Here is a 21,338-nt window from a genome sequence, read left to right as displayed (position 1 = left end):
TCTAACTTTGAACCAATGTCAAAATATTTGTAAAAATGAAATGTGGATGCAGCCAATACAATAACAACATAGTGATTAGTGTCAAACTACATGAGGAAATTAGTTATTCAACTAATTCAATTCACATTTTTTCCTCACAGGTGGCGCCATATCAAACATGTACAGTGTGATGATTGCTCGGTATAAGTATTTCCCTGAGGTCAAAACCAAAGGCATGTCAGCAGCACCACGCCTCGTTCTGTTCACATCAGAGCATGTGAGTAAACGGGATCAGTCAGTTCACTGCATGCTTATCCACCTGCAAATTACTGAGAGTCTAGTTTCACACTTGGGAAAGCATGTGTAGCATAGAAACACACACACACACAGAATGCATGTTCTTTAATGGAAGATCATAGGGTTTTATTTATTTACTAATACATAAATATGCATTTATATGCATATAATAACTCTAATAATGACTTTGCATTTTAGATGTTTATCTCTTTGTGTACCTTAGTGAAGAATTTTATTCTTTCTTTATTTTTAGAGTCACTATTCGATCACCAAAGCTGGAGCTGCTCTGGGTTTTGGTAAAGAAAACGTCATCCTGCTCAGCACAGATGAGAGGTAAACAGAGGGAACCAGTGCTGTTCAGAACTCACTGTCTCTAAAAGATTTCCTTTCAGGGTGATCCTCTGATAACAACATTAATGTGGCCCAAATCTAGACCTGTCTATGATTTATTTGTGGCCCACAATACACATTACCCGGTGCATGTTTAATTAAATTATATTATATTATATCTGTAACCAGAAAAATCCTAAGAAGCAGTGTAAATATTTAATTACAAACTCCTTTGCTAATTATTCTATCAATATCAATATATTAATAATATAGTGTTTCCTTATGGTTGGTTCAGTTAGGATAATTCTCTTGTTTTTCATAAGAATGTTCAAACGTTTTGTTTTTTTTTTATGTTAAATACTTCATTACTTGTGAAAGACCAACATATAAAATACAACAGTTTAAAATAACATTGAAATATAACATTGCAATTTTGTTTTTAGTTTTAATTTTTAACAGGGTTTTTTTGCAAATATTTGAGATGAACCATTTTCATATTATATGTTGATTACACTAATTAAGGCAAGCAGAAGTTCCATAATGAAAAATAATGTTTTTTTTTCCCTAGAGCTTTAAAAATGGTCAGTTTGACCCGTAACATAACAGAACAGTTAAATTAGATCTAGTTGTTAAACTAGTGGTCGAGTGGTGGGTCAGTTCCGACAGTGTACACATTGTAGGAAGTTCCTATCGGGTCTAGCTCACTATATCCCAGTATTCCCTATAATATTCTACAGCATAATTTTCATCACTGATAGCCTCTTTTTCATGTGTTTCTGCTGGTTTTTGAGCTGATTTGATCTGCATTGTGTGTTTCAGGGGACGAGTCATCCCTGCTGACCTGGAGGCCAAAATCATCGATGCCAAACAGAAGGTGAATTTTAGAAACACACACATTCAGGCTGCTGTCTGACTGTACTTGTGGCTGCAGGCCCAGAGTCAGTTCCTTATAAAGTGATCAGTGCTGAGAGCTGTTTGCTGTGAGTGAGCGAGGTTAGTGCCGCTCTATTGGAGCTCAGTGGATCAATAAAGCAGCACAGAGGAGCCGTCTTAAACTGAGAGATGGATTAGTGTTTAGTAACCGAGCAGCTTTCACTTCACTTCATGTGTCACACTAGTGTAATAGATATGACTTTAACACAGTGGTGTTCTGGAGTATTTCTGTTCCCGGGAGACGTGTTCTTCATGCCAACCATAAAAAATATTCAGTTAACCCCTTAACACTTTTCTGCCTGATATTACACGCCTATATCTTGAGGATTTGTAGTAAAACATTACTTAACATTTCATGTTTAATTAGAAATCTTACTGAAAATCATACACACTAAAAAAAGCAAGTACAGATTTGTACTTAAAAGAGCACAAAGCTTGTTGCTGGGGCTGTACCTTATAACCCTGGTTTTGTGCCTGTAAAGATTATAAAAATTATAAACATTATCATCAACTAAATATGGCTCAAAAACTTGATGATCCAAAATTGTCTGGCTTTCAAAAAAAAAATGTGCAATTTACATATATATTGATTATTAGTACAGTGATACAGAATACTGAATGTACCCTTTGGCTGGTTAAATGGTACAAATCTGTACTTATTGCTGTTAGAAATTACTTTGTACTTCAGAGGGAACAAATATGACCCTGTAAAGACCAATATTGTACCTTTGAGGGTACAATTATGAAGAGTGTACCTTTGAGTACAAAAAAGTACTCATGTCGTACCTCTGTTTTTTAGAGTGTATGTGTAATTGTAATAAATAAAAAATAATTGGAAGAAAATATGTAACTGTCAAAATATAATGAATAAAAATCATAAAACGTTTCATGAACATTTTAAAATCAATATTTTCCTGAATAAAAGTCTAACATTTTGTGTCCTTCAAACCTTTCGTTTCATTATAGTTGTTTAGTTTTTGTCTTTTTGTCAAATTTTCAGTATTTAGGATTGATTCCTCCTACTGATCTAAAATGATTAAATGAAGCAGAGAGTGAACAAAACCCTTTATGTTTTCAGAATGTAAATAAATTATTTTACAGCAAAGTAATTGAATTCTGTATCATATAAACTTCCTATACTACTCCTAAACTACTCCAATTTCTGTGGCGTAGAGGGGTGTTCATAAATAGTTTGAGAATGATCCTCTACTTTTAGATTCTTTCTTTGCATTTAAATCATGAAATGTAGGTCTGCAATAATTGATGCTTAGTATAATAATGCCAGTATTAAGTTCTTTGCAGACAGTTTCATATAGGGTATATATTTTCTTCTGTGTGCTGCAGGGTTATGTGCCACTCTTTGTAAATGCAACAGCGGGAACAACAGTCTACGGAGCATTTGACCCCATCAATGACATTGCAGATATCTGCGAGAAGTACAACCTTTGGCTGCATGTGGATGTAAGTGCTTTTTTTTTATATACAACCACTATATACAACCCCAAATCAGAAAAAAAGAGAGCACAACTGGCCTAGCTCTCTCGGGGTGGGTGGATGGCGCTCTTTCCCCTCATCACTACTAGGGTGATGTCGATCAGCACAAGGCGTCTGTGAGCTGATGTATCAGAACCTGAGTCACTGCGCTTTCCTCCGAGTGCGCTGTGACGCTACTCGGCAATGCTGCATCAGCAGCAGTTCAAAAAGAGGCGGATGTCAACATTTTTGGGCTCAGAGGTTCATCTGGGATAGACCATCACACTGTGGAAACATGTGAACATATATTGTAGTCAGATAGAAAAGTATTCTAGATATTTTTTCAGAGAAATGTATGCTTGGAGGGTTTTAAAGGGATAGCTACATGAACAGGATTCGAACCAGCAATCTCCCAATCAGTGTTGCACATTTTATGATGTGTTTGCAGGAAGAAAATTAAAATGAACACCTAAAACACTTCACTTAATATCCTCTGTGATTTTCTTTTTAAGGATTGTGAGATGGTAATTGTAACATTACAAAGTGGTAAATGCTCTTGCTGTTCTAGTTTTTTGGTATGGGTTGCAATCTTGAAATGCAGGAATAAATGTGTATTAATTAATATAATTTATTAACAAAGCAGACAGACAGACAAACATAAAATTTATTGGGGTCAAATGTAGAAAATATATATTTTTTTATTAGCTTTTTCCATTCTGACACATTTTTGGAGATTTTATTGGGTTGTAGTTTTGTTACATTACTTTTATTCACCAAACTCACAAAGTCCTGTATAAATTTAGTCTTGTTATATTAGGTATATGTGTAAATTACCTTTCGTGTGTGTGTGTGTGCTGTGACTCGTATCTATAGGGCGCGTGGGGTGGCGGCCTGCTGATGTCCAGGAAGCACCGCCACAAGCTGAACGGCGTTCATAGGTAAAGTGTGCTGTAAACTTGAACTCTAATTACTATTGACTGACTCTGTGAGCGTGTGTGAGCGGAGGTAATGACACAGTTTAAAGATACAGTGATGCTTATTGACTCTTACAGAGCTAATTCAGTCACTTGGAACCCGCACAAGATGATGGGCGTCCCGCTCCAGTGTTCCGCTATTCTGGTCAGAGAGAAGGTAAGTGTTACGCTACATTAACAGTCAAACTTTATTTAGTACACACTACACACACTCAAACATACACAATTGATTTAATTGATGTATGTATGATTGTTTTATTGAATTGAATTGCTGCTTGAATTCTGGCATACACCTTCCTCTTGCCCTTAGCATGACCTCAGCAACCTAAAGCTCATTCTTGGCTTCTTGGTTTTTTTTGTAGTTCAATTTGTTGACATATAAATTTATATTTGAATCAAAACTATTCATTTCATTTTAATCATCAGCATTGTATTGCTCTATTAAGAAATTAAGCCTTGTCCTGGACTACACAGCATTTTTAATGGAGATTCTTTATTAAAAGGAAAATTTAGTCTATAACTAGGCCTAAATGAATTAGTAAGGTTAAATGAGGCTAAGCAGGTGTTGTGTCTGTGTTTCTTCAGGGTATTCTTCAGGGCTGTAACTCTATGTGTGCTGGATACCTGTTCCAACCAGATAAACAGTATGATGTTACCTACGACACTGGAGATAAAGCCATTCAGTGTGGCCGACATGTGGATATCTTCAAATTCTGGCTAATGTGGAAAGCTAAGGTGGGTTACATTGGATATTTTTTTGAGTTAAGTTCAGTTCAGTTTAACTTTACCAACAAATAATTTTAATGACACATAACAAAATATACAACTGTATTATGTGTACTGTGTGTCATACTATGTGCATATCTTTATTTAAAACTTTAAAGTACAGATTATGACATTAGATATTGTAGATTATAGATTTTTTTTAAATAAATGAAATATTTTAAAAGTAATGTACATGTTCTGTAGATATCATATCACACTGTTGAACCACATACTGACCCTTGGTTTGAGTAGTTACCTCCAGAAGACACTGCAAGTCACTGGAAGTATGCAAAGAATCCCAATGTAGTATACTAGATGACCTTCGACAATTTACTACATGCATTCAGTTCTTTACACTTATGACTACAGTATTATTACATTCACATTTGATCAATTTTTATATCAGCTACATAGGCCCTACACACAAAAATTATGTATTAGGATTTATAGCTAAATAATGTACATAGGGTTCAAAGGGATGCTATGTAGACACTGTAATTCACTATACGGTCTGGCTATACTGTTATTTTCCCCTAACACAAACTTTCTGAAATGTCTCTGTTGGCATAAGCACAATATTAAGTAATGTCAGATTGCACACAAGTTTTAATTTAATCATGGGTGGCACATGGTCTAAAAAGTTAAGGAACCAATAGGCTAAAAAAACATTTGAAAATTATCATAACCAAATTTCCTTCTCATGGACAATACACATAACATACTTTGTGTTATTTTTACAGTAAAATCATACAGTAAATAACTGTTTAATAATATTCTGTTGTAAAACAGTAGAATGCAATGCATCTTGTAATGCTTTATGAAACATTTGAGCAACAAACTGTTGGTTAGTTTGAAGAAGTTTCCTGAGAATGTACTGTGTACTGTGTTGTAAGAATACACAATAAGAAAAAACACATGAATCTTTCACATACAAAAGTGTATAGCTAGCTATCATTTTCCTTTATTTCACTGACAACCAAACATTTAAATTAAATCGTTATTGTAAAGAATGATTACAGTATTTTAATGTATTTATTTATAATTTATAAGTTTTATTTTACAGTAATATGCAGTGAATTCTTGTAATTTTACAGTCTTTTTTTGGCAACTATCTGCTGTAAAATTACAATAAGCTTTTTACAGTGTGTATGTTTGACACTGTTTATTAATGCTGATTCACTCACAGGGTACCGTGGGGTTTGAGCAGCACATAGACAGATGCCTGGAGCTTTCAGAATACCTGTACAACAAAATCAAAAACCGCCCGGGTTACGAAATGGTCTTCCAAGGAGAGGTAAGATAAATAAACACATATATTACGCACACGCTTATATACAGAAGTGTGCAAAAGCCAGACTATTCTACATTTACACATTTCATGTCTATTTTCATGAATTTTTCAAGAAAATTACATTAAAGACTGTATACAAAAAAAGTTTTTTTGTAAAAAAGGAATTTTTACTATTATTATTACGTATAAAGGGTACAGAGAAAATGAAACAACCACACAAAACCTGGTAGTTCACTAAAACTGTCCACATCAAAAGTGTATGTAGCTGTTAACAAGTTACATTTTTTTAAGTTTTTATTATTTAAATTCTGTCTTTACCCATTCTCCTATTCTCTCTATTTGTATCTTTTTTTTTCAATTCTTCTATCTTTGTCTCTTTTGTGCTGCTTTACTGTCTTCCCTTTTAAGTTTCCTCTTCTTTGTTTCATTTTTGTATTTAACTGAATTTTTTATAGCATTTGATTGACACTTTTGTTCAGTGCAACTTACAGAGATGGGACAGTGTAGTGTTAGGAGTCTTGCCTAATGACTCTTATTGGTTTATCATAATATAGTCACCCAGACAGGGAATTGAACCCCAGTGTCCCACATGATGGGGTTGCTCACAAACAGGTCATGGTGTTATCCACTGTGCCACACCAACCACTTTGGCTCCTCTTTTTTCTCTTTTCTACCTTTTAAAAAAAATCCCTCTATTGTCCTGTTCTGTGACTACATCGTGTTTCTCTGCTGTATGTTTCTTATTCACTGTTCTCTTTCTTTGTCTGTCTGTCTGGCTGTCTTTCTCTCTGTAGCCCCAGCACACTAACGTCTGCTTCTGGTACATTCCACCGGGTATGAGGAACATGCCGCATGGAGAAGAGAGAAGAGAGAGACTGCACAAGGTACCACACCGTGACACCATCCCATAATAAACATGGCATTAACCTACACATGGATACTCACAGTTTAGTTTATAAGAAAGTTCATATATCACTACTGTTGGTCCATTTATAATTATAATACAAATACAGTTTTCTAGACCCTGTAGAGAATTATTAGAATAATAGAATAGAAAAAAACATGAACCTATTGGCACCATGCTTAATGCAAAGTGTGGGTTTAAAGGGTGTAAAAACCTTTGTTCTCTGGAGTAATGGAGCTCCAGCTAATATAGTTGGGATAAATTATGGAGTTGAGGATGAGATGGTGTGGTGATCCAACATCCTGTCCTCAAAAACACTATTGTTGATGAATTCAATTAATTTCTAACAGTTGTGCTCCAAAAATATTCGGAATACCCTTGATTTAGTATATGTTCTAACATTTGAAATACATTGAAAAACTTCTATTGGTCCATTTATCATGAAAATTTAAAACAAAGTACAATAAAAAACAACTTCCAGATTCATATTAACAAGATCAACAAGAGTGTTTTAATGACCTGATGCCATACTACAACTCCCAAACAATATAAAGTGTGGTTAATTGCACACTGTTAAAATAGAATAGAAAAATATATGTATTAGATGCCTTTGTTCAGTTGTATTTCCTTGTATACCTTGGGAACGGTGTGTGGTACCACAGAGTAATTTGTAATTTCAGCAATGTGTGTGTATTTTAGAGCAGGGAAAAAATCATTAAACTGTAGAATTAGTATATTAATATATTAATATATATTTTCTCCCCTCCAGGTGGCACCAAAGATCAAGGCCATGATGATGGAGGCAGGCACCACCATGGTGGGCTACCAACCACAGGGGAACAAAGTCAACTTCTTCCGCATGGTCATCTCCAACCACGCCGCCACCAGATCCGACATCGACTTCCTCATCGATGAGATTGAGCGGCTGGGACATGACCTGTGATCCCGCCCCTCTCCTGCAGTTCCTAATGCATCAACACAACCTGTGGTCTGTACAAGTGTAATGTTTTAGCACAGTGTGTGTAGCTGTAGTGTGTTATACAGTAACTTTCAGTCCTTTCAGTAGTGACTTCCTTCAGTGTGATGTTGGATTTTTAGCTAAGTGTGTAAAGAAAATCACCCTCACACAAAACCCACCATTGCTTAGCTATTGATCTATCCATGCTCAGCTTAAAATATATATATATATTTCAAAAGAAGTGATGTCAGGTTGTCAGGATGAGCTTTACAGGCTTTTTTCACTTTATTTTAATAAGAAGTCCAGAACTCTGGACTAAGCTTCTGCTGTGCTAATATCTGTTATAGACAGATGTTTAGGAACTCCAGTCACATTACAAAACAGTGTGACCTTTCACCTTTTTTTTGTTTGTTTAAAAAAACAAATGAAAACTCCTTCTCAGTAGCCTGTTGGTCACACAGATGAACTGAGACTTTTTTGAATTTTTTTATTTTCTTCACAAAAATGAATATGGTACATTTTTTGGTGCTGTTTTCTTCTCTTTGTGTAGTAGAAGGAAGGATACATCAGCTGCGTCCTTAAAATTGCTACCAATGTTGCCTGCATCGCTTGGTTGTATATGAAAGGTCCTTCACTTTAGGAACAGAAATGGGATCTTAAAAATTCAGCTCACCTCAGCTGCAACCTAGGCTTTAGAACATAGACCTTCTGGTAACTGGCCGTAGTACATGTTTTAACCCCATTACTATAACCATTTTAGCTCCAATGCTTCTCAATGGGAGTGAAGGGAAACGTACTGTCCACTCCTACAGTATACAGTCAATGGCTTATAGCTAAGGTAACTAAAAAAAAGAAAGCTTGAATAGATCAATCAGCCTATCGCAATGTTTATTAATACCATTCAGACCCATATATAGGTATATAAATATATATAAATATACACTATACATGCACACTAAACTATATTATGTATTATGTAATGTAGATAGCACTACATTTATAGTGCTTCAGTTGTAAATACACTACAAATACGAGCAAGGCGCACCACCCTTTTAATAAATTCTGAATTCATTCCTCCCTGTGTGTACAGTATGTGGGGTTTGTGTTCGTGATAAGATCCATAAGATCCATATCCCCGCATTGTGTATCTAGAACTTACTTTGTCGTAGGTCCTGTAACAAGAAAAAAAGAACAAAGTGTTAATTCAGCACCTTTGTGAGGTGAAAACATGTCTTCAATTTCCAGTCGAAATGCTGTATGACAATGACATAAGTATTTATTGAAATGAAAACCTTTATTATATTACATTGTGAGATGAAGAGTATTTGAGAATGCAGTATATTTCATTTTTATTTCATTTGTAATGTATCTTTAATTGTGTTTACAGCACATTTTATGTAATCAAATGCATTTATGGTCCAATAGTGAATTCGTGAGCCAAAGACAGAGTACATAACTATTGTCGCTAATGTCACTAATGTTACACTATACACTTTCTATTAAGTATTATTTGAGATAAGATACATAAAGGTACAGTATATAAAATATATTTAACAAAAAAAAACTTCTATATAAATATATGTCATGTATATTTATTGTGTGTGTGTTTGTATGTATGTGTGTATGTATGTATGTATGAATGTATGTATGTGTGTGTGTCATTCAGGCCCTTGACCTCAGTGCAATCAGTGTGTTTTTATGTCATTGTGACGATATTGTGTGTAACTTGGACTGAATGTTTTTAAAACAATCACATGAATTAACAGTGTAAAACTTAAAACTAATTAAGCATTAATTATATGTTAATATTAACTATAGTGGTTATCAATGCAAGCAGTTTTTAAATATCTGCCACTTATTTATGTAGAAAAAAGCACAATACAGAAGACAGGCAGGGGACTTTTATCTTTTAAAAAATGTAAAGACTGTGTTAAAATATGAGTAAACTGAGTAAATTAAATGTTTTAATGTTTTATTATTGTACATAATAAGACTTGCATCCAGCAACTGTGAAATTATGGATCATTTAAGTCCTGACTAATGGTTTGCACAATTGTCTTTCTCTTCACTGTTTAACAATGTTTTAACGCTGTTTTAACACGAGATAATGTAATTCACGTGGTGTGTAATCGAGCACAAGCTTGACTGTAATCTCAGTTTTATGTCATTGTGACTTTTTGAATGGACGGACTGTAAATGGTGAATGAATGTGGGGAGAGAAGCGCTCCCGGTGAAGGTCGGCACTTTAAAATGCAACACATGCCATGTTAACACTGTTACTGTCAAATGTACAGTGCAAATAAAGTCTATTAAAGCATTAATCTATCAAAAATCTGTTTGCTCTGCTCATTTTTGATGTTAGCTAGCCTAGACAAGAGCTAGTGTTGTGTCCCATGACTTTTGCCATGTCCCACTGAAGCTAGAAAATGCAGCATTAATCTGTGGGGTATGTGTGCAGGGCTTTTTTGCCAGTTACTTGTCTGTTTGTACAGACAATTTGAGCCAGATGTCGCCGGTCACAATCATTACTGCCCACTGTGCTGTCCACTGTGGGTGGTTATGCCTCTTAAGGAATGTTAAGTGCCAAATTAACTTCACACTTCAAAAATAGAATGTTCTAGCCTTCTTTACATCACTTTTCTTTAAGCCAGTGTTTAATCTCACTCACAAGATAACACATTTCAATTTATACAGGTGTGGCATATTAGTATACTTGCATGATTCCCCTCAGTTAAATATGGTGATCTTTAGGGTGTGCATTATGTTTGTGCAGTGCAACAATGATGAGTAAAACTACTTTCCTACTACTTTTCATGGCTAAATTGGAGCAGCCTGGTGGCCAATCTTCATTAATTGCACATTGCACCAGTAATATCAGAGTGTGAAGGTTCAATTAGCAGGGTAAGAGCACAGTTCTGCTCAAAATATTGCAATGCACACAACACTATGGGTGACATACCAGAGTTCAAAAGAGGACAAATTTTTGGTGCACGTCTTGCTGGCACATCTATGACCAAGGCAGCAAGTCTTTGTAATGTATCAAGAGCCACGGTATCCAGGGTAATGTCAGCATACCACCAAGAAGGACCAACCACATCCAACAGGATTAACTGTGGACAAGAGAGGAAGCTGTCTGAAAGGGATGTTCGGGTGCTAACCCGGATTGTAAAAACAGTTATGCAAGTTTTCAATTTATTTAGTTTATATTCAAAGATTGTTGTTGCAAGCTCCACACAATCAATTTAATTTAAGAATAAATTACCTACTTTTTATAAACGAATGTGTTTAATGGTAATAAAACATTTCAAGCTTTTAGTAAGACTAACTGCTTTCTTAATCACACCTTTACTAAAAACACAAAATAAAATATAGCATTGCTGTGGGTGCCTAATGCACATTTTTACACATTTCACACACACTGTTTTAATAAACACTATCAAAGTCTTAGACTAGCTTGTGTTTTCTAGTTCCCTGTCTAGTTCTAGTTCCCTGTTAAGCAGGTTTTGAGTATTTGGTTTACCTTATTACCTGAATTCCGTTTTGAATCAACAACAGGTTCAGGTGCTGCTTATACAGCTTACTGCCACAAGGTGTCGCTATGGGTGTACAATTCTTTCAGGAATCACGGTTATAAATCCTGCTTCTCCACTGAAACGAAACCTAAAAACAATAATTATCTGCAATTAAACATCGATACAAAAAAAATATCGGTTAATAAAAATGTAAATCCGTCAATATTCCCGACGCTGCCACGTCACATCGGATGTTCTGCGCATGCGCAAGATGCCTGCGGCCCAACCGACGTGTTACGGATGTGAACCGATTCAGTCCGCAGAACCGATTCTTTAAAATTCACTTAATTTAATTCACTTGATTCACATCATTTCTTCTGCTATAATAATACTAATAATAATAATAACAATAACAATAAAAACACAAATAGACACAATAAGTAATATCACGATCATCAAATTTGATTGAGGTAATGTCCTTTTTTTAATATTCATCTCATTCAATTGTGCCTAACCATTATTCCTTGTTTTTAAGACTGAGATGGAAAAGTATATGAACACTTTGCAATGCTCAAACTATCTTAAAACTAAAAAAAACTGTACTACTATTCCCCATATATGTGACTCTAAAGGACCTAAAAGAACCCATTTAACCTTTGTTGATCTTTGTTGCATCTGTACATACTTATTTTTAAATGTGTTTATATTTTGTGATTAATCATAAAAAAAAAAATAAATAAATAAACAGATTAGACGAATCGGTTCGACCGAGCAACTGAATTGAACCTGTTCGAAGGAACCGATTCGTTCATGAACCGGGCATCGCTTGGACCGACGTGTCGCTCAGGTTGGGAACGGACGGTTCACGGTTCTCGGCATGGGGGGCGCACAGAGCGTAGAGATCCCCGGTGGGGGCTCGGAGGGCTATCACGTACTCCGGGTATGAGTCTGACACTAACAGGCTTTTTATTTTCACTAAATTTGAAGGTGTAATGGCTTGTCGGTCGGCATCAAGGCAACTGCGGCCGCGGGTGGGCTCACTGACGACGGTCAAGTGGCCAAATCGAAGCCGAGGCTTTAGCAGTTTGGCCTGGTTGCTAATGCGGCTAAAACAGACATTTTTCTGCGAAACCTGTGTGTTGTGAATTAAAGTGCGGTATTGGTGAAATTATACATCTGTCAGACTGTATTGTTATAATGTGTTTTGTTGTATATTCGTTTATTAAGAAACGTAAAGTCAGGATGTAGGTTAGCATGTTGTGCAGCTACCTGATTCAATGTAGCTAGATAGGTTAGCTAGTTAGCTACCTAGCTCACCCCTGTCTGCCTCTGATTGATGTGATGCTTAAATCAGATTGTTGAAGCTTTAGAATCGGATTTAAATAAATGTAAACCTAAAACTGCGTTCAGTTTTAATTTATGCAGGATTTTCCACCATTATATCGTAAAGTCCTTAGTTTGACCATCTTGTTTTAGCTATCTTTGCGGGGGGATTTCGTATAGATCATTTGGCCCAACCAGATTTTGCCTTTAGGGATGAATGAATTAAATTTGCACCTCAAATACAAACAGAGCTCTAGATTTTCTTATGTTTAAGTAATTGTATGTACAAACACTCTGCTCTGCCAGGTATATAGGAGGGTGGTAACGTTAAATGTGTAATGACCCGGATCTGCAGGGCTGTGGTTTTATGTGGTTTTGTGCTCCTGGGAAAGGGTGTGAACCTCATTACTTCCAGCAAATTAGTCTGTGTATGGGGTGTTTGTATTGTCTGGTGTGTGTTTTTTTTTGTAAAATATATTGTCACAGACATTATTATCATAATCAAATCACTGTCATATCACTGGTCATGTTAAGACCATTTGACCAATTTAAGAACAGTCGTACCTGGTAAAAGGTAACTTTTTTTTTTTTTACATAAATGAAACATATCAAATATCACTACTGTTGATATGTTACCAAAATCAAAAATGACATTCTGGCTTATTTATGTTAATAGGCTTTTCTTACTAATAACATCATAATGAGCAGTATTGAGGTCAACAATATACAATTAGAAAAAACAATAACAAAATAATGTACATATTGTGACAGGCCAATGTATGTGAGACTATGTGAGCATTGTGGGAATCTAAATTATTATTTTTCTTTGTACTTTGTTTATCTATGATATTTTTGGTAGCTGCTCTCTATATATTTCTTGCAGCTCTGCAGAGTAAAAGGTGTAAAAGTTTGTATTTATGTAGTCTGACTAAGTGACTTTTTTTTTTGTGCACAGGTACAAGAGAACTCCCCCGGACATCGGGCGGGACTAGAGCCTTTCTTTGATTTCATTGTATCCATCAATAACACCAGACTGGTATGTTTACTGGCTCACACCCAGCTGTCAAGCCCACATCAATCACTGAGCTCTTCGAAAACCTCAGATTTTCTTTGGCACTTGCATTAAGTGATAGATATGCATACAGCTCGAGGAAGTTTGAGTTTGAAGCTATAAATTAGTCTGTATGAAGGGAAAAATAAACATATGCAAAACACACTGGATAGCAGCATGCACTCTTCTACCTCTTCTCTAATCTTATTGATCTTAGTCTAGTCAAACTAATTGCATGCATTGCTAAATACACTAATAGGCAGTTTCCCATACAGGGATTAAGCCTTTTGTCATTTTAGGTGTAGGTTTTACATTGAAAGGAAGTATAGTATGTAGCTAGGGTTAATCCCCGTTGTCATTCTATTAATTAAGGTATTGTTGCTTCTTTTTTGTTTTATTTACTAACTTCTTAATTTAAATTGTCCTTTAAGAACAAGGACAATGACACACTGAAAGACCTGTTGAAGGCTAACGTGGAAAAGCCGGTGAAGATGCTGGTGTATAGCAGTAAGACCCTTGAGCTGAGGGAGTCTACAGTTACCCCAAGCAACATGTGGGGTGGCCAGGGCCTTCTTGGGGTCAGCATCCGTTTCTGCAGCTTTGAAGGGGCTAATGAGAATGTTTGGCATGTTTTGGTGAGTATTTCATAGATTATCATTTTGTTTGGGTTTTTTAAATAGTTTTTTTCTGCAGGACCTAAACATTTTATTGTGTCTTTTTGTGTGTGTCTATCTGTTTTTAGTCTTCTGAGCTGCACATATGATGCCAGTTATACTACAGTTTTCCATTAACATTTTCACTTATTTCCATATACCTTAAAATTTAACAGGCTGTTTTTCTAATTTACTAATAAAAGGATATTGTGTCTTCTTGAGAAAACAAGATTAAATTCTGTATGTTAGCTTGAACAAGTAAAGCATACTTGCTCTATCTTGAAAACACTCTCAAATTGGAAATATTATCAGCAAATTTTTATAAGGAAGAATTTGTATCAATTATACATTCAGTCTTTACACTGTGATTTACTGTAATGCCCTCATTTATTCCTGCCATGGAAATCCTGATTCTTGCTTGCCAGCAACTTCATTATTTCTGCATAAAAAAGGCACAAAATTATGCTTGATTTGTATTCTCTCTTGAGAAAAAAGGCAGTACAATTTTTGCTTTTCTACTCATTCTGTTTTTGCAAAAAACAGCAATCCATATACAAATGCACCTTGCAGGAGTCATGGTTTACAAAATCAATTTTAATAAAACAAGAAATATATATATTTTTTTATATTTTCAGATGTAATATTCATTACATTTCACAACAATGTAATCTGTTCTGTCCCTTTTATTTCCTAGATATTGTTGCTGGCCTTATGCAGCTAAATGACAAGATTAGTCTTTGACTACTGTCTGTGACATTTACATTTAACCTCTTCCTGTCTAGTTCAATTACAGAACAAATATATGTATGTTATTAAATTCTGTCTGTCTGTCCTTCTTACACTCTGTAGGAGGTTGAGTCGAATTCTCCAGCCGCTCTTGCAGGACTGAGGCCGTTCACAGACTACATCATCGGAGCAGACACAGTTATGAATGAGGTAATTCGGTTTTTCAGCTCAGTCTCCAAGGGCTGTTTCCTGGCTTCATATCTATTGACCAAGTTCAACCAGGATGGAGTAGTATAGAGCAGGAGTGGAGGACTATGAAAATGTCCTATCATGTAGTCAGTTATGGTAGCATTGATTATGAGTAATAAAATTCATTATGTATTATTCCATGAACTTAATTTAGTTTAAATTTTAAAGTAATTATGCATTCAGATACGTTAGGGTGTGTACAAGAACCTGACAAAAGGAAAGTTTCACAGTATACTGATTAAGATTTGGTATATTGTGATACTTTAAACAAGGATGTATAATTAATTTCAGTTCATTTAAAAAATACTGCCATACTACAAATAAAAAACTTATGCGCGTGACATTTGAGTAAAAACAAAAGAGCAGACCAGTGGGATCTTCACATGTTAATGTTTCCTTTAAAACCCACATAGTCCTTTTCAGAATTATTACAATAATTCATAACATACTATTGTGATTATTCAATAAATAAATATTTCGTACATCCCTAGTTATGTTAGTTGTGAAAAAGTATGTATATTTTAGTTTCAGTATCCTGTTTGACCCCCTTGAGCAACAATAACCTCTAACATATGCTTCTGGTAGCTGGTGATCAATCCTGCACAACAGGTTGGGGGGAAATGTGACTCATTCCTCCTTACAGAACTGCTTCAACTTAATGATGTTGGAATTCTTTGCATGACCTGCTATTTTACGTCTCTCTGCAAAGTTTCTTTTGGGTTAATATTTGGAGATTGAATTGGCTATTACAAGATATTGAATTTCTAAATGATTGCATTTAGTCATGTCTAAAAAAAATAGACTCACAGTTAAGATATAATATGTTGTAGTTGAGGACCCAAGGCAACAAAGCAACCTAAAATCATGATTTTATGTAAATTAAAAAGTGGTCCATTCATTCAAAGAAAAAAAAAACTGAAAGACCTGTTCTTTATGACTTTTTGTAATATTATTCGCTGCATCCATGAAGGTATTTGTTCTGGACGACCACTCCTTAGGACACTGGTACTGAATTTCTGTTTAAACCATCTGCCTAACATTGCATAATGAAGGCCCACTTTTCAGAAACAGCTTTGTCTTTTACTGCCTCAGGAGCTCTTTGGGAATCTCCTTTGTTTGAGGCATGACACACTAAACCAGCTGAATTTGAGTTTTTTAAATTACTTCATACTGCTAGAGGCTGGAATATTTTGTCTGACAGATACAGTTTTTCTCAATACAGAGAAAAACTACAATGCTTAGTGCCATTTGTTTAAGTAAGTTCTGTCCATCTAGTTTTAGGATGTAGATCATTGATAGGAAAAATATATATTGCAAAGACATTTTTATGTGCACAAGATTTATAACAATTGTTTGATTTGCAGACATAATCCCTCAGTAGTGTCAGATTTTGAAACTGTTTCTTAAATATTACATCACACACCTAGTACAGTGGGAATGCCCTAAAATGAACCGGGGAAGATCTTGTTTTTCAATAAAATCTACATTACAGTTTTAAAATATTTATTGAACACTGTACATTTTTTTAACATCCCAGCAGACATATCAACAAATCAAAATATGTTTCTATTAAGTAATTTTTGTTATATTGTGTAAATTATCTATTTTTTCTTCTTCTGCAGTTTAGTTCATCCATATTGTAGAGTAATTTTATTATAAAAATTTTGCTGAACTTAACCCTATTGAACAGTACTAGTTATTATACTCTGAACACTATGAATGTAGTGATGCCCTGTGCTTTTCTGAGCATATATGGATATCGCAGTTATTACAATGCAACATGATACATTTTATTGTAATTGTTGCTGTATAACGATTGCATATGAATGTCATGTTTTCTATGTTTGATAGAGGAGTAATAAGTATTAACAGTGTGAAATGTTTCTCTGTTTTTCCTTCCTAGTCAGAGGACTTGTTCTCGTTGATAGAAACCCATGAAGGCAAAGGACTTAAGCTCTACGTTTACAACACAGACACTGACAGCTGCAGAGAAGTGGTTATAACTCCCAATAGCGCCTGGGGAGGAGAGGGCAGGTGTGTATCTGACTCTGATTCAGGTGTTTTTTTCTGTCCGTGTTTGCTTAGGCGAGTCTTACACTGTTGGTTTTCTCTCTGCTTTCTCTTTAGTCTGGGCTGTGGTATTGGTTATGGTTACCTGCATAGGATTCCCACACGACCCTTTGAGGAGGGAAAGAAGATAAGCTTTCCTGGACACACTCCCAGTGAACCATTCAGCCCACTGAAGGACGGCTTCACTGAGGTACAGGTTTTGTGTGTTTTTCGGTTGTGGTTTTACACATTTTTGGTGTCTGGTTTCAGGTAAATGTGTGCTGTGCTGTTGGTATGTTTTCCCCCCATCATTTTTGTTACACTAAATCAGAGGTCTAGTTTCTGTTTGTGGGCTTTAATCCTTGGTATATGAGACTTAACATGACCAATCAATTACATCAGCTGTTCTCTTAACTTCCAGTGATTACAAAATTAAAAACTGGATACTAAATCAAAGTCTAGTTTTGACCATCTGGTCCATGTGTGAATACAATAGGGGATTTCATAGTGAATTCATAGTAAATTTAGTGAGTTCACATGTGAAAAGTGCAATACATTTTTCTGCAATTAATGAAATGAGCATATCTGAATGTTTTGAAATCAGGATAGTATTTTCAAAATGATTTGAAATAAAATTTCATCACATTTATTGAACACTGTAATGTTTAATCCTTTTTAGAGTAGAACATTTTTACAGATCACTTCAGTGTCATTTTATTCTGACATAATATAATAGAATTTTCATGTCTCAGGTTCAGCTTTCTGCAGTAACACCGTCTCCGGTCTCACAGACTGCACCAACTGGACTAGAAGATGGCCTCTCTGGCCTGTCCCTCAGCTCTGCCCCTACATCTATACCTACTGAACTACACACAGGTACAGCCTCTGAGCTTTTAACACAACTTGTATTAAGTGTATTATGTATGGATAGTACATCTATATATAGGTAGGTATGTATATATAATTTCCAATATTATTATTTTGTATTAATAATCTACAAGAAATTAATCTTGTGTGCTAAATAAGTAGAACTTTATTGTAAACTTGAATTGCTTGATAATGAAAAATGGTTCGTTATTTGTGTGAAGTAGCAGCACAAGGCTGCTCCTAGCAGTACCACCACAGACCACAGGAGGGATGCTGCCCACAATTATTCTAGTCTGTTACGTATAGATTACACTACATAGAAAAAAATAATGCAACACTAGCTCTATTATTGCTCTTTTCTGAAATAAGTGTTAAGAAAGGATTAATCCCCTATGGTGTTTATTAAAGATGGTAATGCATGTACCCAAAGATAAGAATATGTTTGTATTGTGGTGCTCTGGTTAAGCCTCTGTGTCGTTACAGGTGTGCCCACGGTTCCCCTACTTCCCACTCAGGTCAATCCGGCCCTGGGTCCTTTACCTTCAGTCAACCCCACCACTACGCTACCAGGTAACAAGCCCATGCGCACACCAGTCATATCTTGACTGTATATATAGAAATGTGATAAAGCTTAATATTGTGATGAAGCTGAAAAATGAATTACTCCATAGTAGGATACATATTCTAAATTTACTTAGATATGTTCCTGAATATGTAATTCTGTACTGTGTGCAAAATATATTAGGTTAGCTTCACAACTTCACAAGTAAACCTTGTTTTTCCCGTCCCTTTAGGGATAATGCCATTACCCGCTGGCCTTCCTCCGCTGCCCAACCTTCCCAATCTCCCCAACCTCAACATCCCCTTACCAGACCTCAGTGCTGTATCATTGGCAGGCATCAGTGGTCTGCCTCCCTCCACTACAGGTACTTGAGAACCATTCTGAAGGAATTTTTACACATAGTTGGTTTATATTTTATACATTTTATTTGGCGATATTATTGCATACAGTGTATGATATGGCACAGCCTTAACTGAAATGTTCACTAGATTGTAACAGAAGTCAGTGATCCAACATGTTATGATACTAATATTGCTTTTTTTCTATTATATACATTTCTGAAAAAAAAGACCACTTAAAAATTTAGTTTCTTTGATTTTACCAAATTGAAAACCTCTGGAATATAATCAAGAGGAAGATGGATGATCACAGGCCATCAAACCAAGCTGAACTGCTTGAATTTTTGCACCAGGAGTAAAGGCATTAAATTATCCAAAAGCAGTGTGTAAGACTGGTGGAGGAGAAGATGATGCCAAGATGCACGAAAACCCTGATTAAAAACCAGGGTTATTCCACCAAATATTGATTTCTGAACTCTTAAAACTTTATAAATATAATCTAGCTTTCTTTACATTATTTAAGGTATGAAAGTTCAGCCATTTCTCATTTTCTGCAAATAAGTGCTCTAAATGACAATATTTTTTTTATTTTACATAGCAAAATCAGAGACACTGAATCAGAAAATGAAGTGCTCTCTTAATTTTCTCCAGAGCTGTATCTGTGTTTTTAGTGCATAATTGACTCCTGTCTTTTTGTGTCTGCAGGTTTGCCGTCCCTTGCCCCCCTCGCCCCCCTCCCGCCTCTGAACCTGCCTGGCTTGGCCCCTCTGTCCATGCCCGGAGTTCTGCCCTCCACGTTATCCACAATGCCTGGAGTCTCTCTACCTTCTGACCTCATCCCACCTATTGCCCCGACAGTCGCCTCCCTGACAGCCAACCAAACCCCAGCGCTGATCCTGGATGCCACTCCCGCCGTCATTGACACGCCCACTGAGACGCTTCTTGCCACAGAGAGGACCTCGCAGAACACAACAGAAGCTACACCAGAGTCATCATAACAGCCAGGCATTTCAGCTGCATCCTGAAAAAGCATCTCTCTCTTTCTCGCTCTCTTTCTCTCTCTTTCTATATATATAAATCTCTCTCTCTCTCTCTCTCTCTCTCTTTCTTTCTGTATATTTCTGTCCCTCTCCCTTGTCTCTCTCAAATGTATTTATTCAGTCTAAAAACGAAAAAAGATCCAGTGGGTAGAAACATATAAATCGCACACAACTGCTGAGAGGCTGCTCCTGAGTTCAGAGAGCTGGCTCACGAGGAGGACGAGGATGGACAGACTGTTGAATGCTGTAAAAGAGTGGAGTTTTTTTTTCTTTCTTTCTTAATTATTTTGCATTGCTTTTCTTCTCCATCCATTGCTTACTTTCTGCACTCCCTCTCTATCCCACCTTTTCTATTGTCGAAATCAGTCTGGATGTGTTAGTGATTTAATTTCGTTCTATGTTGTTTCTGTTGATGTACTGATTGTATCTGATGCTTCTGTTCTTCCACACCTCCTGCCCCCCTCACTGCACATTTCTTCTTACTTCCTCTAACACACCTCTGTATGAAGGATGAGTGGGCTTTGTGTGTGTGTGTGTGTGCGCATGCATGCATCTATCCATCCTCTCCTTCTCTCAGTGAGACCTCTCTGCCTATTTACTGAAACACAGACGCACACACACACACACCCGCACCTGCTGTAGAGCTGGGAGGGGAAACTATGGGGAAAGTTGGGAGCTTGTGCTAGTTTAAGGTTGTAAAAAACACACAAGCAATAAAGTACATGAGGTTTTACAGTAATTGTCTGGTTTTATGTGTTTGGAAATGTGAATGTGTTTTAGTTATGTCAAACAGCAAGAATTGTTTTTTTTATTTTATTTTTTTAAATAATTTGGATAAAGATTTAAGATTCAACACTATAAAATAAAACAGTAGGACAGTTTAATATTAGCATTGTCAGATAAATTGCTTAATCACTTCACTGTTAATAATTTATTTTTTAAAGACAAGTTAAACCAATGAATTTAGAGGCTCTGTTATAGTCACTAAAATTCGAGGATCACTTGTTTAAATCCTGGGACATGCTGCATGGCATCAGCAGCTGGAGTTTGAGCGAGCAAAGTTG

General features: G+C 35.9%; 2 protein-coding genes across 3 annotated transcripts in view; both read left to right on the top strand.

The window, feature by feature from the left end:
- Positions 1–10,236, top strand: part of gad1b (glutamate decarboxylase 1b) — a 28,461-nt gene extending 18,225 nt beyond the window's left edge. For both annotated transcript variants that reach the window (XM_007244144.4, XM_007244143.4), the window contains 10 exons: positions 141–256; positions 530–609; positions 1,426–1,480; positions 2,884–3,000; positions 3,886–3,950; positions 4,065–4,143; positions 4,572–4,721; positions 5,938–6,045; positions 6,837–6,926; positions 7,716–10,236. In XM_007244144.4, coding sequence (XP_007244206.2) covers positions 141–256; positions 530–609; positions 1,426–1,480; positions 2,884–3,000; positions 3,886–3,950; positions 4,065–4,143; positions 4,572–4,721; positions 5,938–6,045; positions 6,837–6,926; positions 7,716–7,889 — 1,034 coding nt within the window. In that variant the 3' untranslated portion in view covers positions 7,890–10,236. The remainder of the gene's footprint in view (positions 1–140; positions 257–529; positions 610–1,425; positions 1,481–2,883; positions 3,001–3,885; positions 3,951–4,064; positions 4,144–4,571; positions 4,722–5,937; positions 6,046–6,836; positions 6,927–7,715) is intronic.
- A 1,975-nt stretch (positions 10,237–12,211) lies between these two features.
- On the top strand, positions 12,212–21,013 carry gorasp2 (golgi reassembly stacking protein 2). The gene is made up of 10 exons (XM_007244142.4): positions 12,212–12,356; positions 13,695–13,775; positions 14,222–14,425; positions 15,293–15,379; positions 17,322–17,452; positions 17,546–17,678; positions 18,220–18,343; positions 18,818–18,904; positions 19,129–19,260; positions 19,940–21,013. The coding sequence occupies exons 1-10, from the start codon at positions 12,294–12,296 to the stop codon at positions 20,230–20,232; spliced, it is 1,335 nt and encodes a 444-aa protein (XP_007244204.3). The 5' UTR covers positions 12,212–12,293; the 3' UTR covers positions 20,233–21,013.
- Positions 21,014–21,338: the final 325 nt, after the last annotated feature.

This window comes from Astyanax mexicanus, chromosome 5 (genome assembly GCF_023375975.1).
Source record: "Astyanax mexicanus isolate ESR-SI-001 chromosome 5, AstMex3_surface, whole genome shotgun sequence".
Taxonomy (NCBI): Eukaryota; Metazoa; Chordata; class Actinopteri; order Characiformes; family Acestrorhamphidae; genus Astyanax; species Astyanax mexicanus.
Note: the sequence above shows the minus strand (reverse complement) of the source record. Positions and strands in the feature narration are given on the sequence as shown.

Excerpts from the sequence above, each read along its gene's own strand:
- gorasp2 (XM_007244142.4), top strand. The coding sequence starts at position 12,294 with ATGGGGGGCGCACAGAGCGTAGAGATCCCCGGTGGGGGCTCGGAGGGC. Across the intron at positions 12,357-13,694 it reads AGGGCTATCACGTACTCCGG|GTACAAGAGAACTCCCCCGG; the intron begins GTATGAGTCTGA and ends TTTTGTGCACAG. Across the intron at positions 18,905-19,128 it reads CCCCACCACTACGCTACCAG|GGATAATGCCATTACCCGCT; the intron begins GTAACAAGCCCA and ends CCGTCCCTTTAG.